This window comes from Neolamprologus multifasciatus, chromosome 20, assembly GCF_963576455.1.
Source record: "Neolamprologus multifasciatus chromosome 20, fNeoMul1.2, whole genome shotgun sequence".
Taxonomy (NCBI): Eukaryota; Metazoa; Chordata; class Actinopteri; order Cichliformes; family Cichlidae; genus Neolamprologus; species Neolamprologus multifasciatus.
In genome coordinates, this window is record NC_140458.1 from 33936056 (window position 1) to 33958981 (window position 22926).

Consider the following 22926-nt stretch of genomic DNA (forward strand, 5'->3'; position numbering starts at 1 on the left):
AATATTAACCACACACACACCGTAAACCTAATGAAGTCATTTGCTAAACTTAATAAAAAAAGAAATCTACTTTTAACTCACCTTCTGTGCCTTGTTTATCCTCTGAGCTGCTCGGTTATCTTTGGCCTTTTGCTACAAAAAGAGAGAGAGCGAGAGAGAGAGAGAGAGAGAGAGAGAGAGAGAGAGTCGGCTTCTGCACGTATGTACAGGCACACAAGTCCAAGCACGAACTCTTAGAAAAACAAGGCTAAAAAACACACAACGGATAAATAAATAAATAAATAAAAAATAAATAAAAAAGGAGAACCTAGTATATGACCAACTGCAAATTTAGAAATGTGTTAAAAAGAGAATTACAGCAAACAAATGATAATATGAAAGAATAATGTATTAAACAAAACAAAAACAGAAAACCTACCAGATATGGAACCTTGTCAGCAGCTGGGACCTTCCTCCAGATTTTCATGATCTGCTTGCAGCGACTAGCCCAATCTGTGATGAGAGAAATATTTAACACTTACGTTATAACTGTGACATAAACTTAAAAATCATGACTTTGATAAAATACATTGTACAATATGTTTCTTCTTCACTAACCTGGGTAGTCCTGTTTGAGAGTTGGGAAGTTTGTATTGGCATAAAGAACAGGGGAAATAGTTGAGAGCTCTCCAAGCTCCTCATCCTTCTCCCAGCGCTGCAGACTACGCTGGTTATAGGACAGACCATCACCCTCTGCCTCTGTGGGGGTTGGTGGGGAGGAAGGAGTTGCTGGGGTAGAGGGAGTTGCCCAAGGGCTCTCCTCACCGCCGTCTGGACTGAACAGCCCTCCTCTGTCCCTGTACACCATATCATAAGTTAGAGGGTTTGTTTTTTGGTCAAATAAAAAGGCCACATGCAGGGAAACATATAAATAATTGGGAATTAAGCTTCTGCTTTTATACGAGTTGTAACTACATGACTGAGATGCTGTGAAATAAAATGCACTAATGAGCCTACCGCATGTCGAAGAACGGTGACTGAGAAATTCCAGGAAAGGCATCCATCATTCCAGCTGAGGGCAGGGACCCTGCAATTCCGGTAATTGAATTAAAATACAACAGTTTTTCAATCATGCTTTTAATAATTCAGGAATCATACAACAGGTAATAATAGCTGCGGTTTTAATTATACGAACATCTGTAGGAAACCCTTGTTCTCACCTGAGGGGAGAGCTCTCTGTGGCAAAGCACTACGACCGAGTTCTCCCTTATTGCCCTCCAAGATGGGCTTCATACCTCCCAAGGAGGAACCATCCGACACTCCCAGAACCTTCCTGAAGAACTGCTCAGAGTCCTGACTCTCCACCCCCTGTGGAAGACCTATCACACAAGCACAACAGCATGGTAGAAAGGAATAAATTATATTACAAGTCATTCTTAAATGCTATATTACGGAAGCGTAGAGCTGCCACCCAGGCAAAAGAAAAATACAAGTGTATCACGTTATAACGTGAAACGTTTATTGTTCTAACAAGATACTTTTCCTGTTTGTACAATATACTATCACGTTTGTACAATATACTTTTCACGTTTGAACAACATAATATCACGTTATTACAATATACATAATTATCACGTTCGTACAATATAAATATCACGTTCGTACAATATAAATATCACGTTCGTACAATATAAATAATTATCACGTTCGTACAATATAAATAATTATCACGTTCGTACAATATAAATATCACGTTCGTACAATATAATTATCACGTTCGTACAATATAAATATCACGTTCGTACAATATAAATAATTATCACGTTCGTACAATATAAATATCACGTTCGTACAATATAAATATCACGTTCGTACAATATAAATATCACGTTCGTACAATATAAATATATTGTACGAACGTGATAATTATGTATATTGTAATAACGTGATATTATGTTGTTCAAACGTGAAAAGTATATTGTACAAACGTGATAGTATATTGTACAAACAGGAAAAGTATCTTGTTAGAACAATAAACTTTTCACGTTATAACGTGATACACTTGTATTTTTCTTTTGCCTGGGTGGCAGCTCTACGCTTCCGTACTATATAGCACAGTGCCCTCCTCAGGAAATTACCTTCATTTTTTTCTGCATCAGAATCATGAGGATCAGTTGACACCTGGTTTGTCTGCGATGAGGATGGTGTAGGAATCCCTAAAAGGTGTAAAACTTTTTAACATGCAGTTCCAGGTTGTTTTAAAGGTCTATTAACTTCACCTGCCATATAGATACTTACCTGCACCGTCTCCCTGAGCCTGGGGGGCTTCACCCCCCTCTTGCTTGAGAGGACAATTTATGTCCACCACACGATCCCCGGCATCAGCTAGTGAAAGAAACAAAAATTTACATATCCTGCACTGACTTTTTTTCTTAACCAGCATCCCAAATTCAAGTTAATGTTCTTACTGTCTGGGGTAGTACTCTTGGTTGGTGCTGGTAAAGTAGGTCTGATGGGGCATGAACCTGGCCTCTGCCCTGGAGGTATCATCACTGCCTTCTTACTCAAGTCTATCAGTGTCTTTCCAAAGAATGCCTCCTGCCGGGAATTACAAATGTTTACAATATATACATCAAATCTTTATTTTCACTTTTAAAACATGGCACATAGAGAGACAAGAAACCTGGAGATAAGCTGGAAACATATCCTCGAGTTTGCTCCTCTTCCGACCCCGACGTTTCTTGGCCTGTTCCTCTCCCTCCACTGGTTTAGGATCCATAATGTTGTCTGTGTCAGGGTGGGGCCCTAAAAATGTAATAATAAAATTCAGTTTTCTTAGGTTTAAGTTATTTGCATGAAATACATTGAATCACAACTCTACAAGTTAAGCAGAGATGAGGACGTTCCAAGGGAGCTGAACATTAAAAATGTCTAAGTGTGTGAAGGTGGGGGCATGTAGTGTCTGCATCATGTCGGATTTTAAAGCATTTTGTCACAAATTAAGTCCTGATCATGATGTTCTATTGAATCACCCTGATTATTTTTTTGCTTGATTCCTCTACTTTACCACCTTGTTCACTTCAGCATTGTGGCTTTAATTAAATAAACAAGGGCTTGGTTTGATATCAGTGGTTTATATCAGTGTAAATACAGCCTTAGATCACAAAGAAGGTGAACAAGCTACTATGTTCCCTAGCAAGCTTTCTGACCTGACATACCATTGAACAGTTATATCAATTAAGTCACTACCACTGACCTAAAAACTAATTTTTATTTATATATATATATATATATATATATATATATATATATATATATATATCCGTTGCACTGGATGAACAAGTTCAGCACTCTATTGTTGTCACAAACCTTCTTCAATAGTTCGCTCTATTGGCTGTCCATCCAACATGGTCTCTCCAGCCAACTGGGCAAAAAATTCTTTCTTCATCCGTGTGTGACACTTCCTTTGTCGCACCATAAAACCTCCAATTCCTAACATAATTAAAGGAAACATACGTTTTAATTATTTTGGATATGATGATACATCTATGTAGATACTGTAAATGCCTTTATACAGGCACATTCATGATTGCATACCAGGCCTGTAAGGTTTTCGCTTTCTTTTCTTGCTGTCATCCGTCTCCTCTGCTCCCCCTTTAAGACCCTCACAGTCACCGTCAGCACCTCCCTCTGCACCTGCATCCCGCTCAGTACCACCGTCTCTCTCAGGGCTCCCAGGTTGGTCCATCTTTGATTCACAGTCCATGGGATCCCCACAACCTGGTTATATAGAGGAACATTTATTTATTTATTGTAAAAGGCACAAAGTAATCCTGAAAACTCTTTAGAGACAAATGAATGAGTGGAAATTGTCCAAACCTTTTCCCTCATCCCCTTCTCCTTCAACCTCTCTTAGATCCATTCCATCAGGACCTCCTTCAGAGCACATAGTGCCAAGACGGGAGCGACGTTGCCTTCTCTTGTGCAGAGGAGACATGGAGATGCTACGAAGCAGGGACATGCCTGACTCTGTAAGCCAAACGCCCTCCAAACGGTAGAACTGGGGCTCTAAAAAGTGACAATCACAAATTTAAGTAAAAATAAAGGGCACAAACTCAGAAAATGTACTTGGAATAATTAACTAACATAAGGAGCTACATCTTCTTACCTGGCTCTTTTATCTTTATTGAAGCCATAATGGCTGACTCTACTACTGTGACCAAAGGGCAAAAAGTAGGGAGAAAAAGAAAATTGTGTCACCAATAAAACAACCAGTCAAAAAACAAAACAAAAAAAAAACCACCCCACAATATCTTAATTATATTTCTGAAGACCTAGACACTGTCAATCTGAGACTTACCCACAGGTTTTGGAACATATGGGGTGCAAGATGTGCAAGCAAAGCCCTCATCAGAAGCCTGTTCCACCTCATCCTCTGTGTACAGACTCTCACAGACGGCATGGACCCATCTGCATAGGCACACATAAAAACCTAGCTATGCGCACTTTTCAACAAATCAAAGATGATATGGAATAATTTATGACATCAAAAATACATAAGTAATGCTTCACTCGCTCTCATTTTCTGGTTATTTTGTGCGTTTGTGTGTAGTTCCGATAATCAGCACCCACCGATCGCAGTACTGACACTGCAGCAAGAGCTCCTCCTCCATGAAATTCTCCCGGCATACCGGGCAGGTGACGAGGCTGGCGCAAGGCCCGCAGTGCGTGTAGTTGTTCTGCCACTCGCAGTGGAAACCTGGTGAGTTGGATCCACACTGCACACAGCACACACACCTGGACAGAGATAGAGATGTAGTGTAGTGCTTTTAACATTTTTCCAGTTAATATGCAAGATTAAAAAAAAATAAAACTACTGATACCAATGTGATTGGTGTAACAAATTTTCTGTTGCTACAGAAGCAAGAGCCGGAGGGATGGGCCTCTGAATTGCAAATGAAGGCTGAGCCACCAGTGTTTTACATAATATGCAAATTTGGATATATTCATTTCCATTTGACCCAATTCAAAGCTACATGATGAACAAAGCTTTGTGCACTTAAGTTTCTTGTTTTTTTTCTCTCTCTTTTTACCATTTGCACTTCCAACCACCCTTGGGTACAGTGTGCAGGGGAGGGTCCAAGCAGTAGGTGTGATAGCTGACATCACAGTCGTCACACAGCAGCAGACGAGACGGGTCTGAAGCCTTCCCGCACACTTCGCACACAATACATTCCAAACAACGCCAGCCCTTACGAAGCATCGTCTTGGTGATCTGCAGAAGACATCGAATTTAATCTGGATTTTCAAAACAAAACAATGAAAACGTAATCCATCATAAGTTTAGCATTGTTCTTACTTTGCTGTTAACACAATAAGGATGGTAGCACTGGGCACACTGAGCGCAAGCCAGCAACTGCCCCTCTACACCCTTTCCAAAACTGCCACAGACGACACACATGTCCTAAAAATACAAGAGAGAAAAATTAAGAACAATAAGTCAATTTGCAGTTATACAGAAATGTCAACACAGCAAATCCACACAGGGTAAGTGAAAACGTCAGAGCAGCTTTACCTGTAGCAGAACAAATTTATCGGTGTTTGAAAAAAGAACAACTGTGTTCTGCATGGTGTCATCTTCTTCTTCGTCTTCCTCCTTACTCAGTCCAGTGTCTGAGGTCATGCTTAGCTGTAACAGTGTAGTAATTTTGCAGAAGTGTTTTATTTCAAGCTAATTTATGAAAATTATGAGAACTGCATATTACTAAAATATTTTAAAAGTTAAATAACATGAAAAACAACAAAAAACAAAAACACTTGCTCAAAAAGTGCAGCTCACCAAAAAGGCGTCGATGCAGGAGGCCATAGCTTTAAGGCGTGACCTCCCACCACGCCCTCTCCCTCCACCGCCACCACCACCACCTCGAGGTCTACGCTTTCCAGGGAAACTACTGCTTCGTCCCTGCAATTCACAGAAACAGCCTTTTCAATGTCAAGTCACGTTATAACAATGACACATTAAAAACAAAGACTTAAATTAGTGCCAGCTATCAAAAAAATATATATATCAACTAGTACATGGTGACCTCACCTGTTTGACCCTTGAGCGGCCTGGGGACCCTCTGCGTTTGGCCTTTTCTCTGTCACTTCTGAGAGGTTCAAAGGGAAGCGAGTCGTCGGTCTCAGTGAGCAAGATGTCAGCGTGCGAGCGGCTGGAAGGTACAAGGCCAAGCTCCATGGAAAGCTGAGGGTCGGGTTCTCCTGGAGAGCCTAGAAAGCCACTGCTGCTCTCATCACCATGGCTCATATTTGACATTTCATCCAGCAACAACTCCGGCTTAACCTCTTGTAGTTTTCTCTTGATGTCCTCACTGTGTCCTTTCATTTGGTCATCATCCTCATCCTCCTCTTCCTCCTCCTCCTCAGAGTGAGGTAATAACCTCCCCTCTATGTCAGCTGCAGAGAGGGACTCTTGTGTGTCTATTGATAAAGAACGATTAGAAAGCAACTGGAAGTCATGGCATGGACTTCGTTCCTGCTTTTCATCCAAAGGCTCCGTTTTAATCACAGAGACTGTGGAAGCTGGTAACTTCTGGGGATCGTTACAGAACCGTCCTATACAGATGTCACCAGATGCACTCTTCAATAACTCTTGTGATAGTTCTTGTTTAACTGAGGGAGGAGCATCTTGCTTCTCCTCATCCACCTCCATGCTTTCAGGGCCTTGCTGTGACACTGGTGTTGGTTCTACTTCACAGCTGTTGTTAGACTGTGTCTCTGCTGTGGGATCCTGGGAAGCTGCCACTTGACTCTGTGCCTCTTTGGCTCCGTCTTCAGCAGCGGGAGGACAAGAGCCCCTCTGCTCTGTTGTTGCACAGCCTATTTGAAATGAAGGAATGTGTGATTATCACCACTGTCATTTTTACATCCATTATTAGAAACAAAGCACATTGGCGGAAAAAATCAAGTTCTGCTTGGTGTTTATGTTCATATATAGTACATCTATCGTGCGACAGGTTTACCTGTAGACTCGAGCAGAGGAGCTGGTCCCTCAGAACCAAAAGCTTCTGTTGGTAAGGGTGGCTCTCCCTTCATTGTTCTCTCCACAGTGTTTGTTGCCTGAACAGCTGCAAACTCCATCCCTAAAATGAAAAATAATTAAACTAAATAAAAACATTGCTGACACACACACACACACAAAATGCTCTAACAGCCATATGCAAATCACAGGCATTTCTTTTAAGTTTGATCCAATGTACAGTAACGACTTACCAAAGTCCATAGGTGTCTCTTTATCAGCCTCATCTTTAGCCTGTCCCATTTCTAATGTGTGTTTCTGTCCTGGTGTCACTTCTGATAAGTCTGTATCCATTTGGACTGGCATTTCCACCAATTTAATGTCTCCTTCAGTTTCCTTAAGGGACGTTGTGGTCTGAGTGTCTGCTGTGTACGGTTCAGCAACTGGCTGCCGCTGACCCTCCTTACAAAGCAGGCAAATGATCTCAGCTTTTGGGGGTTCCCCCGCTGAACTACACTCACTGTGAACCCATCTGAGACAAAAGATTATTAAGATTTTTATTTTTTTTTAATGATCGTAACACTGACATGGTCACACATCATGGCAAGCTGTGTTATATTTTAAACTAACCTGTGGCACATGCTGCAACACTGCAAAGCAACAGACGGGTTGGCAGCTTTGCTGCACACACAACATATAGAACTGCGGTGATGCTGGCATCCCTCACACACGGCGTAGTTATCAAACCACTGGGCTGAGCCTGGCAGCACTAGTCCACGGACTCCGCACACCATACATACACGACACCTCTAATAGAATAAAGATTATAGAGCAAAATTACCCCAAAAAAAGCAGACAGGGGAAAAAAAAAAATAACAAAAACAACAAAAAAAACTTTTACCAATGTCTTTTTAAACAGAAACAATTTGGATAAAATAAGGTAAGATTGTGTTTTATTAAATAAGTGAATGTCCAGTTTCAATATACGGAAATCTTTTTAGATAGAGGGTTAAAAAAAGAAAAAGAAAAAAGGATTTACTCTGCATTTCCATGGGTCAGAGGGAAGAGAATCCATGGCTGGCTGGAGACAGAAGGTGTGGTATCCCTTATCACAAGCATCACATACCAACATTTTGGAGTCTTCCCCTGGTTGTCTAAGAAAAAGTAACAATAAGTGGAAAAGGGAGATTTAATCAATTCAAATAAAATAATCAGTTAAAATAAAAACAAAGTAAAACAGGACACACATCTGAGAAAAAAGGAACGATGCTAGACTGTTAGACTCACCTGCAAGTCTGGCACACTTTACACTCTGGACACTGCCATCCTGCCCTCTGGATAGGTGTGGCTCCAATCTCCAGACAGGCTGCATGGTAGTGGAGACCACAACCCGTGCAGAAGAGCAAATCAGTGAGCTCGCCTGCTGAGTCACATACTGCACACCAAGACTCTTCACCAGCTGCATAAAACAAAGAAACAAAAAAAAAAACCCATATGAATAAGTTTCATAAAAATATTCTCAGTTCACCTTAAATTATCATGAGACTCAACAAGGTATGAAGCTAGCACTTAACTCTCATGTTTTGTTTACATTTTAGTAAGTTTTCAGTTTTTAAGAAAGACAAGTTAAAAGTAGACAAAAGAAATTAAGTTACACAGATAGCTGACATTTTAAACAATAAAGACGTCTTTAAGTCTTGTTAAACTGCTAGTCCACAGATGATGAGCCAGATATACATGGAGCATAACAAATATCCAAGCCAAACAATATGCTGCTTTTCTACTTTTTTGCTGTTTGATTGGCAGCAGGACATCATATGTGTGTAAAGTCCTAGTCTGACACTGTATAAGAAAGTCATCACAATTCTGACAAAGGCTTCTGTTTCACTTACCCAACTCCTCTGCCTTATCTATGTGCTCTGGACAGAGGAGGACCAGCTGTTTCATAGACTGGAAGGATCCACTGGCTGCTGAGCAGGGAAAGTGGTAGAACCGCAAACAGCCCTCAGCATGGCATCGAATGGTTGCACCCAGCCTTTTGCAGTATTCGCAAATCTGGAGCAAGCCAAGGGTATCAAGTTTGGTTTGTCTTTATATTTTCATCGAGTACATCTAATCCAGGTTAATCAAACTACACTTACCCGCTGTGTCCCTGAGATAACAGCTTTATCCACATTCTCCAACTCTTCATCCTCTGTCTGCTTTACTCCCTCTGACCACACTGCACACCAGTGGTGAACCCAACATCCCCCTGTTTATAATAAAGCCCAACATTAGTAAAATATCTAACCAAACCTCTGTTCTACATCAGTGTGCTCTAGTAGATAGAACCTAACATGTTTCAAATAATTGTAACACAAATTAAATATAGTATTTAAATATATATATATATATATATATATATATATATATATATATATATATAATTTTTTTTTTTTTTAATTTATTTGGGGCAGTATAAACAATATAAATTTGGCCAACACTAGAGATTTTGACTATACCACTCTACCGCGATAATTTCACTGTGCTAATGTTATGCTAATGTAGCTGTTTTGCTAGCGATCACATAGGACATCGTTATATACCAGCTAGTCCAACTTCAGTAACCCTACAAAAGTAACTGCTGTTTAGTTTTCTATCTTCATTTATGTCGGAAGTGATAGCAGTGCTGTACGTTTTCATTTTTTCAGAAATCTCTCAGTCAGAACATGGTATATCATGTTTAGGTGGAAACTAGCGAGCTAAGTTCCTGCTAAGTTCTAACTCCGTTGAATTTAATAAATTCTGTTTTCATGGATACCTGGATGTTAAACTTAATTGTTACACCTGGTAAAGTCGCAACACTGATAATTTTATTAAAGATGAAAGTATTTAGACAGTTTTTAACTCTCAGTGATGCCGTAGTGTTCGTTTGACTTTGGGACCTGAAGAAGACGGAGTTTTGGACCCAAATCACTCCGCAAGGCTCCTGACTAATGCTCTGGCAATCCATCAAGCGGTGCGCCTTCATAGCTTACCAAAGTTGTACTAAAACATTTTTGACAGATTTCTGTGTGCCGTGTAAAATCACTTCGAGGTCAGTAAGCACAACCAGAATTCATACATAAGGCACACCGTCGATTTTTGAGAAAATTAAAGGATTTTAAGTGTGTGCGATATATATCGTTACCACACATGCTTCAAATTATACCGTGGTATGGATTTTAGACCATATTGCCCAGCCCCAATAAATATATATACGTGTGTGTGTGTGTATTTATTTGTTTAGACTTTAACCTGAGTCATCAAGGAGTGCTGTCAGACAAGGCGAATCAGGAAATCCAATGGAAGACAGGTCATCATTTCCAGGCTGTGGCAGTGGGGAAGCTGATGGCTTGAGGGTTGGCCGCTCAGAAAATGGTCCAAAGTGCCTCAGTTCCCGCTGTCCATGCAGACTCCGCTCCACACAGTTACAAAGCGCACAGGCTCGAACGCTCTCTCTGTACACAGGTGAGAAATTGTTGAAAGCACCTTCTTTGGATAAAGCAAGAAGCACAGCAGGTTTTATTATATAATAAAGGGCTTACACAGATGTGCTAGAAGAGGCTGCATTAGCACTCGACGACTCCACAGCAGGAATGGCCTTAGACTCCCCGTCAGAAGAGACAAGCTGCTTTGCAGTGGCATTGTCATCAGCTAGACAAAAGGAAAAAATGTTTAAGGCAAATTTTTTTTAAATAAATCTTAAGAATAATTGCATGAAACACACAAATAGCTCCCTTATTCACAATGGTAGCCACAGCTTAAAGGTAAAAAAGCACACCATTATCTTCATAAAGGTGCAGAAGAGAGTCCAGAAAGCAAAGAAAACATTACCTGTTGGTTCAGAGTCATTCTCTTCGCAGTTTGATTTCTGCTCGTCCATCCCCCGTACTGATTTTGACCTCCCTGACAGAGATCTGCAATTTAAAAATGTAAACTAGCACCAGTTTGCAAATCATTGTCATAGTAATTATTATGGTAATTCCACAATACTGTAAATAAAAAATAAATTTAAAAAAAAACTGGGCATACCATTTTAAAATGCTAATGTCATCATCATCATCACATAATGTGGAGAAAAGAAAAAGAAAATGAAACACAAAAAACCCGAAAGATTTTCCTTATTTTCTCCTATATAAAACTGAACAGTTAAGTGATCTCCAGTTTCTCACTTGCTGAGACAGAAAACTCCAATGTTTATAATCCAACATATTAAACATAAAAAGCCATCTTAAATCACAAAATGCACACTCTACGCATCCAAACCCACTTTTACATAAAAGCCAACAAAACAACTAATAAATACTGCCTGCTGTTTCTTCCCCCCCCCTCTCCCCCTCTTTTTTTAAGATAATTTCCTTGTATTTATCCCTGTACAATCGAGCTTTTTTCGCAAACTCGTAAAAACAGCGTTAAGGTTATAAGAGCACGATCAATCCGACAACGTTTTAACAACCCAAGTTATTTACCCAGCAATTCATAATCCAAATCGGTCAAGCAGTTTTGGTGGAAAAGCGCGAAATGTTAAAACTAAAATGGTGTTTTGCTAAATAAAACAACCATAAATCGGGATACACAAAGAACATACAACTTCCGTGTGTGGAGCTTCCTGTTGCAGCGGGGCTCCTTTCGTGCAGAACCTCGTCGCTAGCATCATAGTTCCGCTGCGAGGTTCACGCCATTAACAAAAATACTGTAAAACAAACAACGAGGGCCTCACCATATTTTACCCACATAGCTAATCAAAGGACCCATTCACATGCGTGTAACGTTTAAAGCTCTTAACAGGCATTTTAAACGAGGTCGGACAACTTCAATTCGCGTAGTAGCCCATATGTTTTTGCTATATTACAGCTTCGCTAGGATTTATAAGTATGATCGCAAAACCGAAATAGACACCCGCACAATCGACATCAGTGCGATGCTGGCAAATAACGTGACGATGGCTTCAAAGTACAAATCAAACACAGAAGAGCGTTTTTTCAGGAGTTACAAAATCTAAATTGTGCCATCATACTTGAGGAAAAAGCCTTCCTGCGGGTTAACGCTATCATACCCATTTGGTAATGATTTCTTTTCATTTTCACTGGGGCAGGTGGAAGCGGATCCCAGCCCGAGGACGATTGGGCTTTTCTGGTGGTTCATGCACAGAAGCATCAGTTATTACAAGCCGAATTTAACGCATTTAATACAGCACAAAGTATCAAAAGTATTTCAATCCTTGTCAAAATTACCCGGGGTTGTTTTGCACCTCTTTCCCATTAGTGGGAACACAAAACAAAAAACTCCCAAACAATTTCAACTCAACGCGATTAAAAGTACTATCATATTGCCTGGTGGTGCGCATCATTAGCAGATTGCACAGACGTTGCTAGCTGGAGAAAGCAACTGAGCTACTGCACGAAATGAAACGTTAACGTTGCATGTCCGTATTAAACACACTCGATGGAACCAGAAACGCGCTTTCTTCTTGACAACAAACTAGATCTTCCAAATCTAACTCGACTCATATCTCAGTTCATGTGGATAACATATATGTTTTATCTCAATAATACAGTTACTAACACGTAAAGCAAAAGTAATAACACGACGAGTGCTTTAACGTCTTAACATCCTGGCTAGCGAAGTTGACGTTAAAAGTGTTAACGTTACAAATTAACTTTAAGGGTAGAGGTGTTTGCTTTTAGTTTATACTCTTTACAAATAGCGACAACGATTTGTTGCAGTCACTGTAAATAATAACAGAAAAGCTACTGATATTTTACAATTGAACAACTGCAGCGCTAAGCACTATTTCTCAATGTAAACATCGACTTCAAAGGGTTGGTTCTGTCCAGAAAATTGCCATGTCCATGTCACTGGCGGCAGGCTGAAACGGAAAAGCTAAAAACTACCAACAGTGACGTAGCTGCAAAGTCTTGGAAAGAGAAAAAACTACATAAAATACACAAAATCCCACAAACATGGACATACCTTTAAAAATGTTAACCTGCTACACTGCGTATAATGGCGCGGAAACAGTCGATGTGCAACATATATCAACCTAAAGTTAGCTCCCAGGTAACATTGCTAGTTTTCCAGCAATTACACAGCCCCCATCCACTCGAAGCTAACAGCTAAACACTACCGACTGTAGAGCTAACACCCGGTCTAAGGTCAGGGTTGGCGTGTCTTTAGGTAACAGGTTTAAAGGAGCCATAATCAAAGCAGCTCACCTCACAAAAACAATATCGTCTCCTCATGTATCAGCAAAATCCACAGAGCCACGCAGCGTCCCAAAATGCTGATGGTCGCTTCATTTTATGTACCGGACTAACGCTACGGCTAGCCGGCTGGAGTCAGAGTGGGGGGAAGTGCACGTCGGCGGAAGGCAGGCTGAGCGATGCTGCTAGCTAGATGGATAATGCCATTAGCTAACAGGCAACTTGAGCTTTTGTGTCGAGTGTGGTCGTACGCTACCGGGGAACTGTTAGCCACAGACACAAGTCTAGTAAAGATTCCCCGGCTTCATACAGCGAATCGAAACTAACTACTTTTCCTTGCTTCAGGGTTTTAGCTGGAATGGCTAACATCAGCTAGCTTTTGCTCTGCTCTGGAATCTCGTTCGCGAGGTCGTGATAAGCTATTGCAAGTTTGCACCACAACAGTGTGTGCGAAAATGACAGCGCTGAACTTTGTTGACAAGTCACCAAAAGTATATTTTTTGGCGTCTGGTGTCAGTCGACCGCAGACTTTTCATCTACCTAAATTTGCGAGTCAACTTTGCATGGGTACCCTTGTGTGGGTCACTAGCATCTCTTCTTCACTTCGCGTCCTCAAACGGCTGTTCTGCCAAGTGGCTAACTGCTGCTAGCCGTGACAGCTAATAACAACTACGTCAAAAATAATAATTCATGCAAACCAAGGGGCAGAAATTATATTTGATACTAGTTTCTACTACACTTTTTAAACCTCGAGTAAACCGTGTGCGAGGCTAATAGTTTTTACCACATAAGATTTCAATCTGGTGAGCGCTGACCAGTGAAATATGGTGGATATTAGATATTAGGTCATTTTGATTTTCGGATCTAGGGAGGCCATTTTTCATTAGACTGTTATGATTGTAAGAAATACAGCTGCTGTGCACATGTCTGCTGATGAATGGTTTGCTTGTTTAAATGATGGGCCACGATCTGCGTGGGTTCAATTATGTTAAATTTGTCGTGGTGCAAATTTATTTTTGTAATTGATTTAACAAACGTGTTAATTATGTTTAACGATTAATTTTTTCCGCCTCTGTTTTTCTGATGACCATTGCCGATGGGTCGTAATCGATTATCTAAAAAATAAATAAATACATTTTTAGCGGGTCATGTAATGTTGCGCGTTTTGAAATCGTGTAATCGTGCAATTTGTTACACCATTGTTTTGTTTTGCAATATGCCTGCAAGATAAATGTCTTTCAAGGAAGAATGAATCAAAAGAAGAAGAAGAAGTAAAAACAAACAAACAAACAAAACAGGACGAATAACAATAATCCTTTGTGTTAAAATGCCCAGCCTTTAAGCAAACATTTTAAATCGCTTATCTGATCATTCACATTGAGTGTATGACCTTTCCATTAAAATATTTATCATTGTAATACAACTTCAAATTTGATTTGCAGATAAGGTTAAAGTGCAGTGGTAATGTCAGGGAAGGTGACCAAACCCCAGTTCCTGTTAGTGGGCAAAGAGGTTTTCTTTCTTTATTTTTGCCTTATCACTGTGAGAAAACTACAGTGGTATAGATAACACAGGACAATATAGGTTCAAGAAAGCTGTCCTGAGAACTGCTGTGACACTGACAGCAAGTTACAAGACAATCTAATAAACTTTGCATGACAATAAAGAGTTGTTTACAGGAAGCTTTTATTTATAAAGTTGTGAAAAAGTTGTCATTCTGGGGGATTTTTTAACTGTAAAGATTATATATGTGTAGCTCCAATTAAATCAAGACATTGACCTATTTGTGTCACACCTTCTTGAGCCCATGCTGAAACACCAGGGGCCTGAGGCTGTATAAACACAAAGTAAAGGTCGAGAGTCATTGAGATGATCCAACGAACCTACAGGAAATTAGGTTGGGTAGCAGTGGGTCCGATTACTAGAAGGTCATAGGTTTAATCATCTACTGTTTAACTCTTATTCTGCCTTAGAGCAGAACGCCCAACTGTTACAGGTACAGTAGGAACCTTGCTTGTACCTCTACATTTTTAAGTAGCCGAGGACAAAACTTCCTGCAGGGCATTTGGAGTAAAAACTCTACCACATCACACATGTGTGCTTTGGTGACCTCTTGTGAATAAGGAAGCAGCTGAAAGTAACTTTTTTTTTAAAGGAATAAAAAAGTCCGGCTGAATATCACAATTGTGAAATTAATGTGAGTGATCTGAGTTCTTAATGGTCCTTACCTACAAATAAAGACAATCATACATATTGCATTATGCACCTGCTGCAGGGGGTGGATCCACAGCTGACCCTGCACTGGTACACTTATGCATTAATTTCATATGTGGAGAGGCATATATACACCTCGGGGTTTAGATTAAGCCGCTGAAATTATTTTAAGATGAGTGAACACATAGAAATAAGGAATGGTCTTCTGAGTGTGACCTTTTATTCCAATAAGAGTTTGGGGGGGGGGGGGGGGTTGTTTCTTTGTAAAAACATTACAATTTATTAATTGTGGTGTGGTATGCTATAATAAAGCCATTTTTACCATGGTTGTCAGGAGGTATTTGCATTGACAAAAATAAAAATACTTAAATCTATTTGATAATTTTTAAAAAAATGGAAGGAATGTTGGCAAAAATGTCCTTTGCTAGATTTTGTAGCCATGAAAAGTCCTCACTGACACTTGTTTCTGTTACAAATGGTAATATTTATTCAACTTCTGTTTGACTCTTTCAGTGCACGACTGTGGAGAGTGCATGTTTCCATTTTGAAAATAGGTTATTACTGGTCCCCCTGACAGGATTAGTTAACTCCCCATTCAGCTTTAGTAAGATTGGATTAGATTTTGGGTCGGCTGAGACTGGCTGGAAGATAGTTGCTGATTGGCTGATAGATGCAGAGGGAGGGTGGTATTAGGGCACCAGGACTCTCCTATTGGACGGTAGGTGAAGCGGATGCTCTCCCCCATCTGCCTCCTGTATCTCAAGGATAATCCCCTGGAATACCTTCACAGATGTTTACAACAGAACTGGAAGACAAGAATATATTCTGATATAACAGTAATGATGACGGTTAAAATAAACAGCTCGAGTTACTTTTATCGCATAGAGTTTCACCTGTTTTGTGGTTTGACTTATTAATATTGAGCTGGTTTTGATTTCAGATTCCTGTTACTCTGGTATGGAGCTCTCTCCTTGTCATATTGTCTGCTGGAAAAACAGCATAAAGTCCTCCTATTTGATAGGTTACGATGAACATTTTAACTCATAATACTCTATTATAAATGTTCTGAATCAAATTAAGGCCTGCTAAATTAAAGAGAGCATCAGGAGTGTTTGCTATTTATTCATTTAGATGGTACCAAATATAACTCAGTGGGGTGATATCAGTTCCTCCACAAGGGGGGTGTATAACCTCAGACTAGTGCTGAACAGAACCCTACACTTTATTATGAACCTTTAAAACATTTGTTTACTTGAAACTAGTAAAAAAATGAGATGTTTAGTTGTAATGTTTATAGTCTTTGTAGGAAGTCACATTGTACTTTATAGGCCAGACTAGATTTTTTGGGTGGGATGCGCAAGCGGGATGTAACAGAATAGAAAGTGGCATTGTAATGTGCAACAGTTAGCAGATAAGGGTGGCGCAAAATGATGCAATGCCAATACGATTAAAAAAAAACAAACAAAACCTGATGATAAAAAACAAAACCCTAAAGTGGGCTCCCAAAAAAGCAGAGATCTGTGACGGAGATAAAGTCAGAGTGTTTGCAGACTGTGTGAATATTAAGTACTCTGGGCTTTTCATTAACCTGGGTTTCCACACAGGGTTACACAACATACATTAACTCGACTGTAAGTGCTGGAATCTATCATTTCCTTGTCATATCCCCCCCCTCCCCCCTCCACACTGAGCAACTAATTTTTGTTTAGTAAGTAAAAATATCAATTAACCTAACATGCAAAACCAATCTACACCACAGCTGAAAAGAAAGGTAGCCTGCTGTTTCATAAAAGTACAATTTTAATTTGATTTATGACATGAAAACAAGCAAGAGCATACAGCACATGTAGTAGATATTATAATAAAATGGAAAATTTATATATATATTATGATTCAGAAAGTACAAAAATAAAGATTCTATTCTTCAGGGATTTCATTCTTGTCTCATTAGAATATATATTTCATTTTTATTTTTTTAACATATATAACTGACATAAAATACATACAAAAAAAAAATAAAAAAAATATGATAGTCTTTGGTATTACCATTTTTATATTAACTTGCTCAAAGTCTCATTATGTTCAGTTTCTTAAACATTTGTTAGCATGAATAACATTATGGCAGATTATTTTACAAAAATAGGGGGAAAAGCTAGCAAGCATTTCCAGTGTTTTTCAATCCTTTAAGGAATAAATGGGAAGTGTTAACATATTGTATAAACGTAGCAGTAGGCTATGGCACTTATTAAGTGTGCATAGATTTTGGTTCTTAAGGATGAAATGACTCGGAGTCTAAAACAATGCACCCAAAACTGTAGAGTAGTCTAGCATACCAGTGCACCTCGGATGTCTCCGTCTGCAAGGAGTGCTTCTCTCTACTTTCTATCCTCAGGGCATCACTCACGTTGACTTCTTTGTTCACATACACACCTGCTTTGTCCTTTGCAGGCAAAGTGCTAACATGCATTGGAGTCTTAGTACAACTTTTTTGAATGTCAGTATCCTGCTGCTCTTCTGCGGTTTCTCCCCAAAGTAGCTGCTTGAATGAGAAGAGAAGTCGCAGGGGTCCGAAAGCCCAGTGCGCGAGCCTGTGGTCCTCCACCAGCGCATAGCTGGATGCCAGCACGCCATCAACAAACAAAGTTCCAGCGTCTGTCAAGGGTGCGTACACTCCCACGCTTTCCGTTAGTGAAACTGAGATGATTTGGGATGCATGCACTTGCTGCTCTGCTTTATGTATGAGAACACAGTCTCCTTGTCTGACCCTGCTTGCAAACTGAGGCTGGTACTTACTGTTTTCTTGTCTGCAGTGCGGGTCTAAAAAGACCAAGTGATTCGGAGTGAGGGCCAATCTATGTCCATGTTCTGTCTCCAGAGACAGAAAAGCAGACCAGCTTTGTTGATCCCGATGGAGAAACAAGAGGACTTGGCTATACACGACTTGGCCTGTCCCAGATAGGGCCATGACTCTGTCCCCAGGAGTGAGTGACGACAGGCTCTTCTGCATCCCTCCAGCCACAGTTACCCGGGCCCAGCCTGGGAAACAGCCCCCTTTTTCCACAGCAAGAGAATGATCTGCAGAAGGATCAGCAGACAAAGCCAAGATGAGTAAACACAAATTGTGTTCCCTTTTTTTTTATAAACTTAAATATCCTGATACATTTCACACTGAAGTAAAGTAATTCAACGATACAAGCATGGCTTTTAATGGCAGCTACCTTCTTAAACTTACCAGCTTTTACTGAGCAGTGGACACGATGTTTGGACTCATAGTGGACCCAGTCGAAGCCTGCTTCCACAGCCAGCTGGGCCAGGAGACCGTACTTTTCAGGACTTCTATCAGACGTTGTTATATCCACAGCCCGGCCTTCGTAGTGCAGAGAGCCAGGAGGATGGTTACCATCTTCATCCCAGGCCTCTGTCACACGCAAGCGTATCCCTGGCCACTGGTTCATCACTGCAATAGCCAGCCTGTTCAAGCACTCCTTACATCGCTACGGGGCAGAATAAGAAAGAGGGCAGATATTCATTTTGGAGCACTTCAGTAAACTTGTAAATATATTCACAAATATATCAGCATGAGCACCCATCTCAGCCTACCTACAACAAAAAATTGCAACACAGAAGAAAAACCTTGACTTGACTCAGTGATTTTTCCTCTGAAGCCCAAACTAACAGATGATGATTTGTTTGTTTTCAGAAGTAGAAACTGTAGAATCTAAAGAGTTCCTAATTTTCCAAGTCACTCAGTCTCATCAGCAAACGAGATGTTCAAGAGACAGACACTTGTGAATATTATCACTCTCTAACAATACGCAGAAAAAGAAAAATGTGGTTTTTACACCTAAGTGCGTAGACTGATTTCAGTGCGCCTCAGCAGAAAGCGATTCCAGTATTTCAGCTCTGCCTCCAGCTCCCAGGTTCTGATTGTTTGTCAGTTGGCATCATCACACAGTTCCTCCTCTACTCTGCTAAAGGCCATTTCAACCTTGCTCAAACAATCAGAGTACAAGAACAAACCCTACTGTAGCCAGTTTGGCACATTCCTTGGCCTTTTCAACAGGGTGACAGAATAATCAAGGCCATTCTCTGCCTTTCCAGATTGTTCCAGACTTGAGTTTCTCAGTTTCACCCCTGAGACATGTGATCAAATATGTGCACAGTGACTCCTAACACCCCCGTGGGCCATAATGTTACAGACTGTGTCAGCATTGTCGCAAAATAGCAGGCTGAAAAATGATGACGTCAGCATCCGAGGTGATACGCTCATGCAGCTACTGAGCGGCGCCGGCTTGTGACTTGTGCTGTGGCAGGTTTTAAAACCTATAATTATGGCAGTAAAGCTCATTTCGAATACACAACGGATCAACAGCGAAGGAGGAAGTGACAGAAAACCATGGGAGCTAAAGTTGGGAAAGAAGAAAGCGGCGTAGCAAAGGCCTGAGGTTGGGACTAAAAAGAGAGGGCAGAGGGGAAGAATGTATGGGCACGGACTTGGGAATGTGACAGCAAGAGTGAGAAAAAGAGAGAGGGACAGAAAACAAACTGGGTACATTTATCTCGCAATGCCATTGAAGAGAGGCATTTCATTGTCACAACTACAATAGTCGCTTTTCCGACGGTGCCATTACTTCAGTAGGAGGGAATTTTGTATAGGCGACCCCTCCGAGTCTCCAAATGACGCACAAAGAACGTCTTTCACATCTGGGCAAAAAAAGGGGGCACATGCACACATACACACACATTCAAACTGGTATCAGGAGGGCACACGTATACAACCACAGATTTCCCTCACATACAATCACTACGGGAGGAGAAGGGACACGGATTAATATCCTAAACAATCACACAAGACCATAGTATCCAAAACCGTGGACTGGGTGTGAATGGAGCTTGTGTTCACATTCAGAAGTGTGGCATTCCAAATGGGTAGTTTGGAAGTTCTTTAATGCCGCCCAGATCTTAAATCTGTGAAGACGTTGACTGCCTTCTCAAGACACTGTAAATTTGGCTACCTATCCTTAGTAATCAATCAAGAATTTAAGTGCCCTGCCTGGATTTTTCTTCTGCTGGGCACACTGAGAACCTGTCATGGGAAGTGTTTTATTTCAAATAACAAAGACTTTGGTTAAAGATTAAAAGGAAATGTTCCTGTAGAGAAACTCAGCCACTTAAGGGTAGTGTTGAATTACATCCTTATCTCTTATCTTTAAAAAACAGTGAGGTAGGGTTTGGTTAAAGCTTACACAGGCCGCGCTGAGCATTTTTATCTATTAACAGACTGGCAAGTGCAGGTAGATAATGACTGGGATTATATGATTTGTTCTGAAGGTGCAAACAGCAGTTTGTCCATTTAGGGAAATGTAGCTGATCAACCATCCAACAACGAAACTATCTTGAAAAGGGAAGTCAGTCTGAGCATCACCTCACTGAGTCAGTCTGGTGCTGCATCTTTGCGCATTTATTGGACTTACTACACAACAGTCACAAGCGATCATGGGAAGCAATGGAAACACTGTTATCACTGTATCACATTCATATAAAACAAATCTATTCTAACCCAGCTCGACACCAGTCTCACCTTAGTCGTGAAGCGGTCAGCGCCTGTGTTCTCTTCGTCCTTGAAGACAATGTCTGGGTTGTAATTGGACACAAGCTCGTTGAAACGCTCAGAATTGCGTGCGATCTTGCCCTCTGCTCTCCCACTGGCCCCCAGGTTGTTCTCGGATAAGTTGGGGAAAAACTGCTTGAGGCGCATGGCTGTGAGCTTTCTGGGCCTCGGACGGGTGCCGTACCGCGGGCCCGGTCCGCATCCCTGGACCAGCCATATAAAAGTCCACACAGCAACCAGGGTGAGCTGTGCCAGGTGGGCCCACCACAACTGCTTCATTGAGGAGGGTCGGGTCTCCCAGGAGTCAGTGGCTCGCAATGTGTGCGGCGATAGCCCAGGTGTGATAGCTCCAGGTGTGTGACAGCAAGTGAATGAGAGTCAGATCTTGGTCCATTCCAAATCATTGATCATTAGAGGTGATATTTATTTATTTTTATTTATTTATTTATTAGCCCAGAGACTGATAAAGTTCCGGGGCACGTAGGTTACTTCATATCCCGGTGTTTCGCTTTAATTTAAAAAAATAAAAAAGTTTTAAAATACCAAGCAAGTGCTTCACTGTTTTGGTGACGGCGCGATCTGATTGGCTGAAGTCTGGCATGCGTTAGGTCACTGAAAATGTGGAAATACAAAGGCTCTTTGAAGACTTCAGTGCGTCTCCTGTGATCTGAGAGTCATCTTCAGATATCCTGTCTTGACGCAGGTGTTTTGGTGGATTTCTGCTCACTTACCGCTTCTCTCTCTCCCTCTCTGTCTCTCTGTCTCTCCCCCACACCGTCTCCTGGACTGGACGCACAAACTGACGCACACCTAAAGCCCGATAGCCGCCTGACTCTGGGATTTTTCTGGACGCTCCAATGAATCTCTCATCCCTGCTGTCCATCCAGTAATGCCTCTACCGACACTTTTTTTTTCTTCCTTCTCTCCTTCGTCCACTGTCTTTTGTCGCGTTTCAGCGCTCCTGGCCACCTTGCGCCAGCCATTGGTTCTTATTAGAGTCCGGACAAGATTGCCCTCCCTTCCTCTGCGCGCTCCCACCGCGACAGCACACGCCTCCATCCAACCATCCATATAAAGAACACATCATTTGGCCACTTATGTTAACACCGTGAACCCCACCCCCTTATCAAAATACTGTAAAGTTTAGGCATAAAAAACTGAAAAGTTGCAACAAAGATAATACACAAATCTATTTCAGTATTTTGTTTGTTTGTTTGTTTTGGTTGAGACAAAATGTTCATTATAAATACGCTTTAAAAACACAAAATTTAGGATTCATATGAAGCTTTTACAGTAGCTTAAATTTCCAAAGTTTCTTGTCAGTTGAGTTGCTTTGAGCTAACACGTCCTTGCCTCTGTTTGCTCATCCCTCCCACTGCACACTCATGCTTCTGTTATAAATAGACAAGAGTTGAAGGTGAGGACCTAAAGATGGAGCACAAGTGTCCAGCCTTGACACCCACAGACTATGACTTACAGTGCTGCCTTCCTGTGTTTGGGGAACTAGCCTGACCCTCCTGAACTAAGCGCACCCAAGACCTCTTTGGTGGAAACACCCGCTGGCCCTATCATCAATTTATTATTTTTATCCACCCTAGAACAATAGCGGCGAGAATTATAAAAATGTGTCTGATAATGCCCAAAGTGGGAGCAGAAAAGAAAGTAATCACCGTATCTCAAGGGTGGGACATCTGTAATCGCAGAGGGAAGCTTAAATTAATGGCAGATTAAAGGTCAAAGTGCATGTCACTGTCCTATCTCTGGCTTCCTGGACCTAATACATCAGGCCTGTTTCTGCGCTGTGGCTGTTTCAGGGAAACAGAGCAGCGGTGGCCTGTCCTTACTGGATGTTTCAAATAGTATATGTCTTGATGTTTGTT

At 41.0% G+C, this 22926-nt stretch overlaps 2 protein-coding genes across 6 annotated transcripts in view; both read right to left on the minus strand.

Annotated features, from left to right (window-relative positions):
• The window catches only part of kmt2d (lysine (K)-specific methyltransferase 2D), a 36077-nt gene extending 22161 nt beyond the window's left edge, over positions 1-13916 (minus strand). The window contains exons 1-31 of one of the 5 annotated variants that reach the window (XM_085145378.1): positions 13762-13916; positions 10853-10935; positions 10564-10672; positions 10274-10476; positions 9139-9248; positions 8890-9052; positions 8285-8456; positions 8037-8151; positions 7628-7806; positions 7252-7529; positions 7002-7121; positions 6071-6858; positions 5819-5941; positions 5555-5668; positions 5339-5443; positions 5073-5254; positions 4612-4776; positions 4340-4449; positions 4148-4192; positions 3859-4047; positions 3577-3759; positions 3349-3471; positions 2663-2784; positions 2448-2577; positions 2278-2364; positions 2118-2195; positions 1200-1358; positions 997-1066; positions 598-836; positions 419-492; positions 82-132 (exon numbers count right to left, since the gene is read on the minus strand). In XM_085145378.1, the coding sequence (XP_085001504.1) occupies positions 82-132; positions 419-492; positions 598-836; positions 997-1066; positions 1200-1358; positions 2118-2195; positions 2278-2364; positions 2448-2577; positions 2663-2784; positions 3349-3471; positions 3577-3759; positions 3859-4047; positions 4148-4192; positions 4340-4449; positions 4612-4776; positions 5073-5254; positions 5339-5443; positions 5555-5668; positions 5819-5941; positions 6071-6858; positions 7002-7121; positions 7252-7529; positions 7628-7806; positions 8037-8151; positions 8285-8456; positions 8890-9052; positions 9139-9248; positions 10274-10476; positions 10564-10672; positions 10853-10901 (4635 nt within the window). In that variant the 5' untranslated portion in view covers positions 10902-10935; positions 13762-13916. The other 4 variants (XM_085145379.1, XM_085145374.1, XM_085145377.1 and 1 more) reach the window with 4 other exon arrangements.
• Positions 13917-17224: 3308 nt separating this feature from the next.
• dhh (desert hedgehog signaling molecule) lies at positions 17225-22150 on the minus strand. Its single transcript, XM_085145652.1, has 3 exons — positions 21017-22150; positions 18668-18929; positions 17225-18510 (listed from the first exon to the last, which is right to left on the minus strand). The coding sequence occupies exons 1-3, from the start codon at positions 21323-21325 to the stop codon at positions 17705-17707; spliced, it is 1377 nt and encodes a 458-aa protein (XP_085001778.1). The 5' UTR covers positions 21326-22150; the 3' UTR covers positions 17225-17704.
• Between the last annotated feature and the right edge of the window lie 776 nt (positions 22151-22926).

Excerpts from the sequence above, each read along its gene's own strand:
- dhh (XM_085145652.1), bottom strand. The coding sequence starts at position 21,325 with ATGAAGCAGTTGTGGTGGGCCCACCTGGCACAGCTCACCCTGGTTGCT. Across the intron at positions 18,930-21,016 it reads CTGACCGCTTCACGACTAAG|CGATGTAAGGAGTGCTTGAA; the intron begins GTGAGACTGGTG and ends TCTGCCCCGTAG. Across the intron at positions 18,511-18,667 it reads CCACTGCTCAGTAAAAGCTG|ATCATTCTCTTGCTGTGGAA; the intron begins GTAAGTTTAAGA and ends ATCCTTCTGCAG.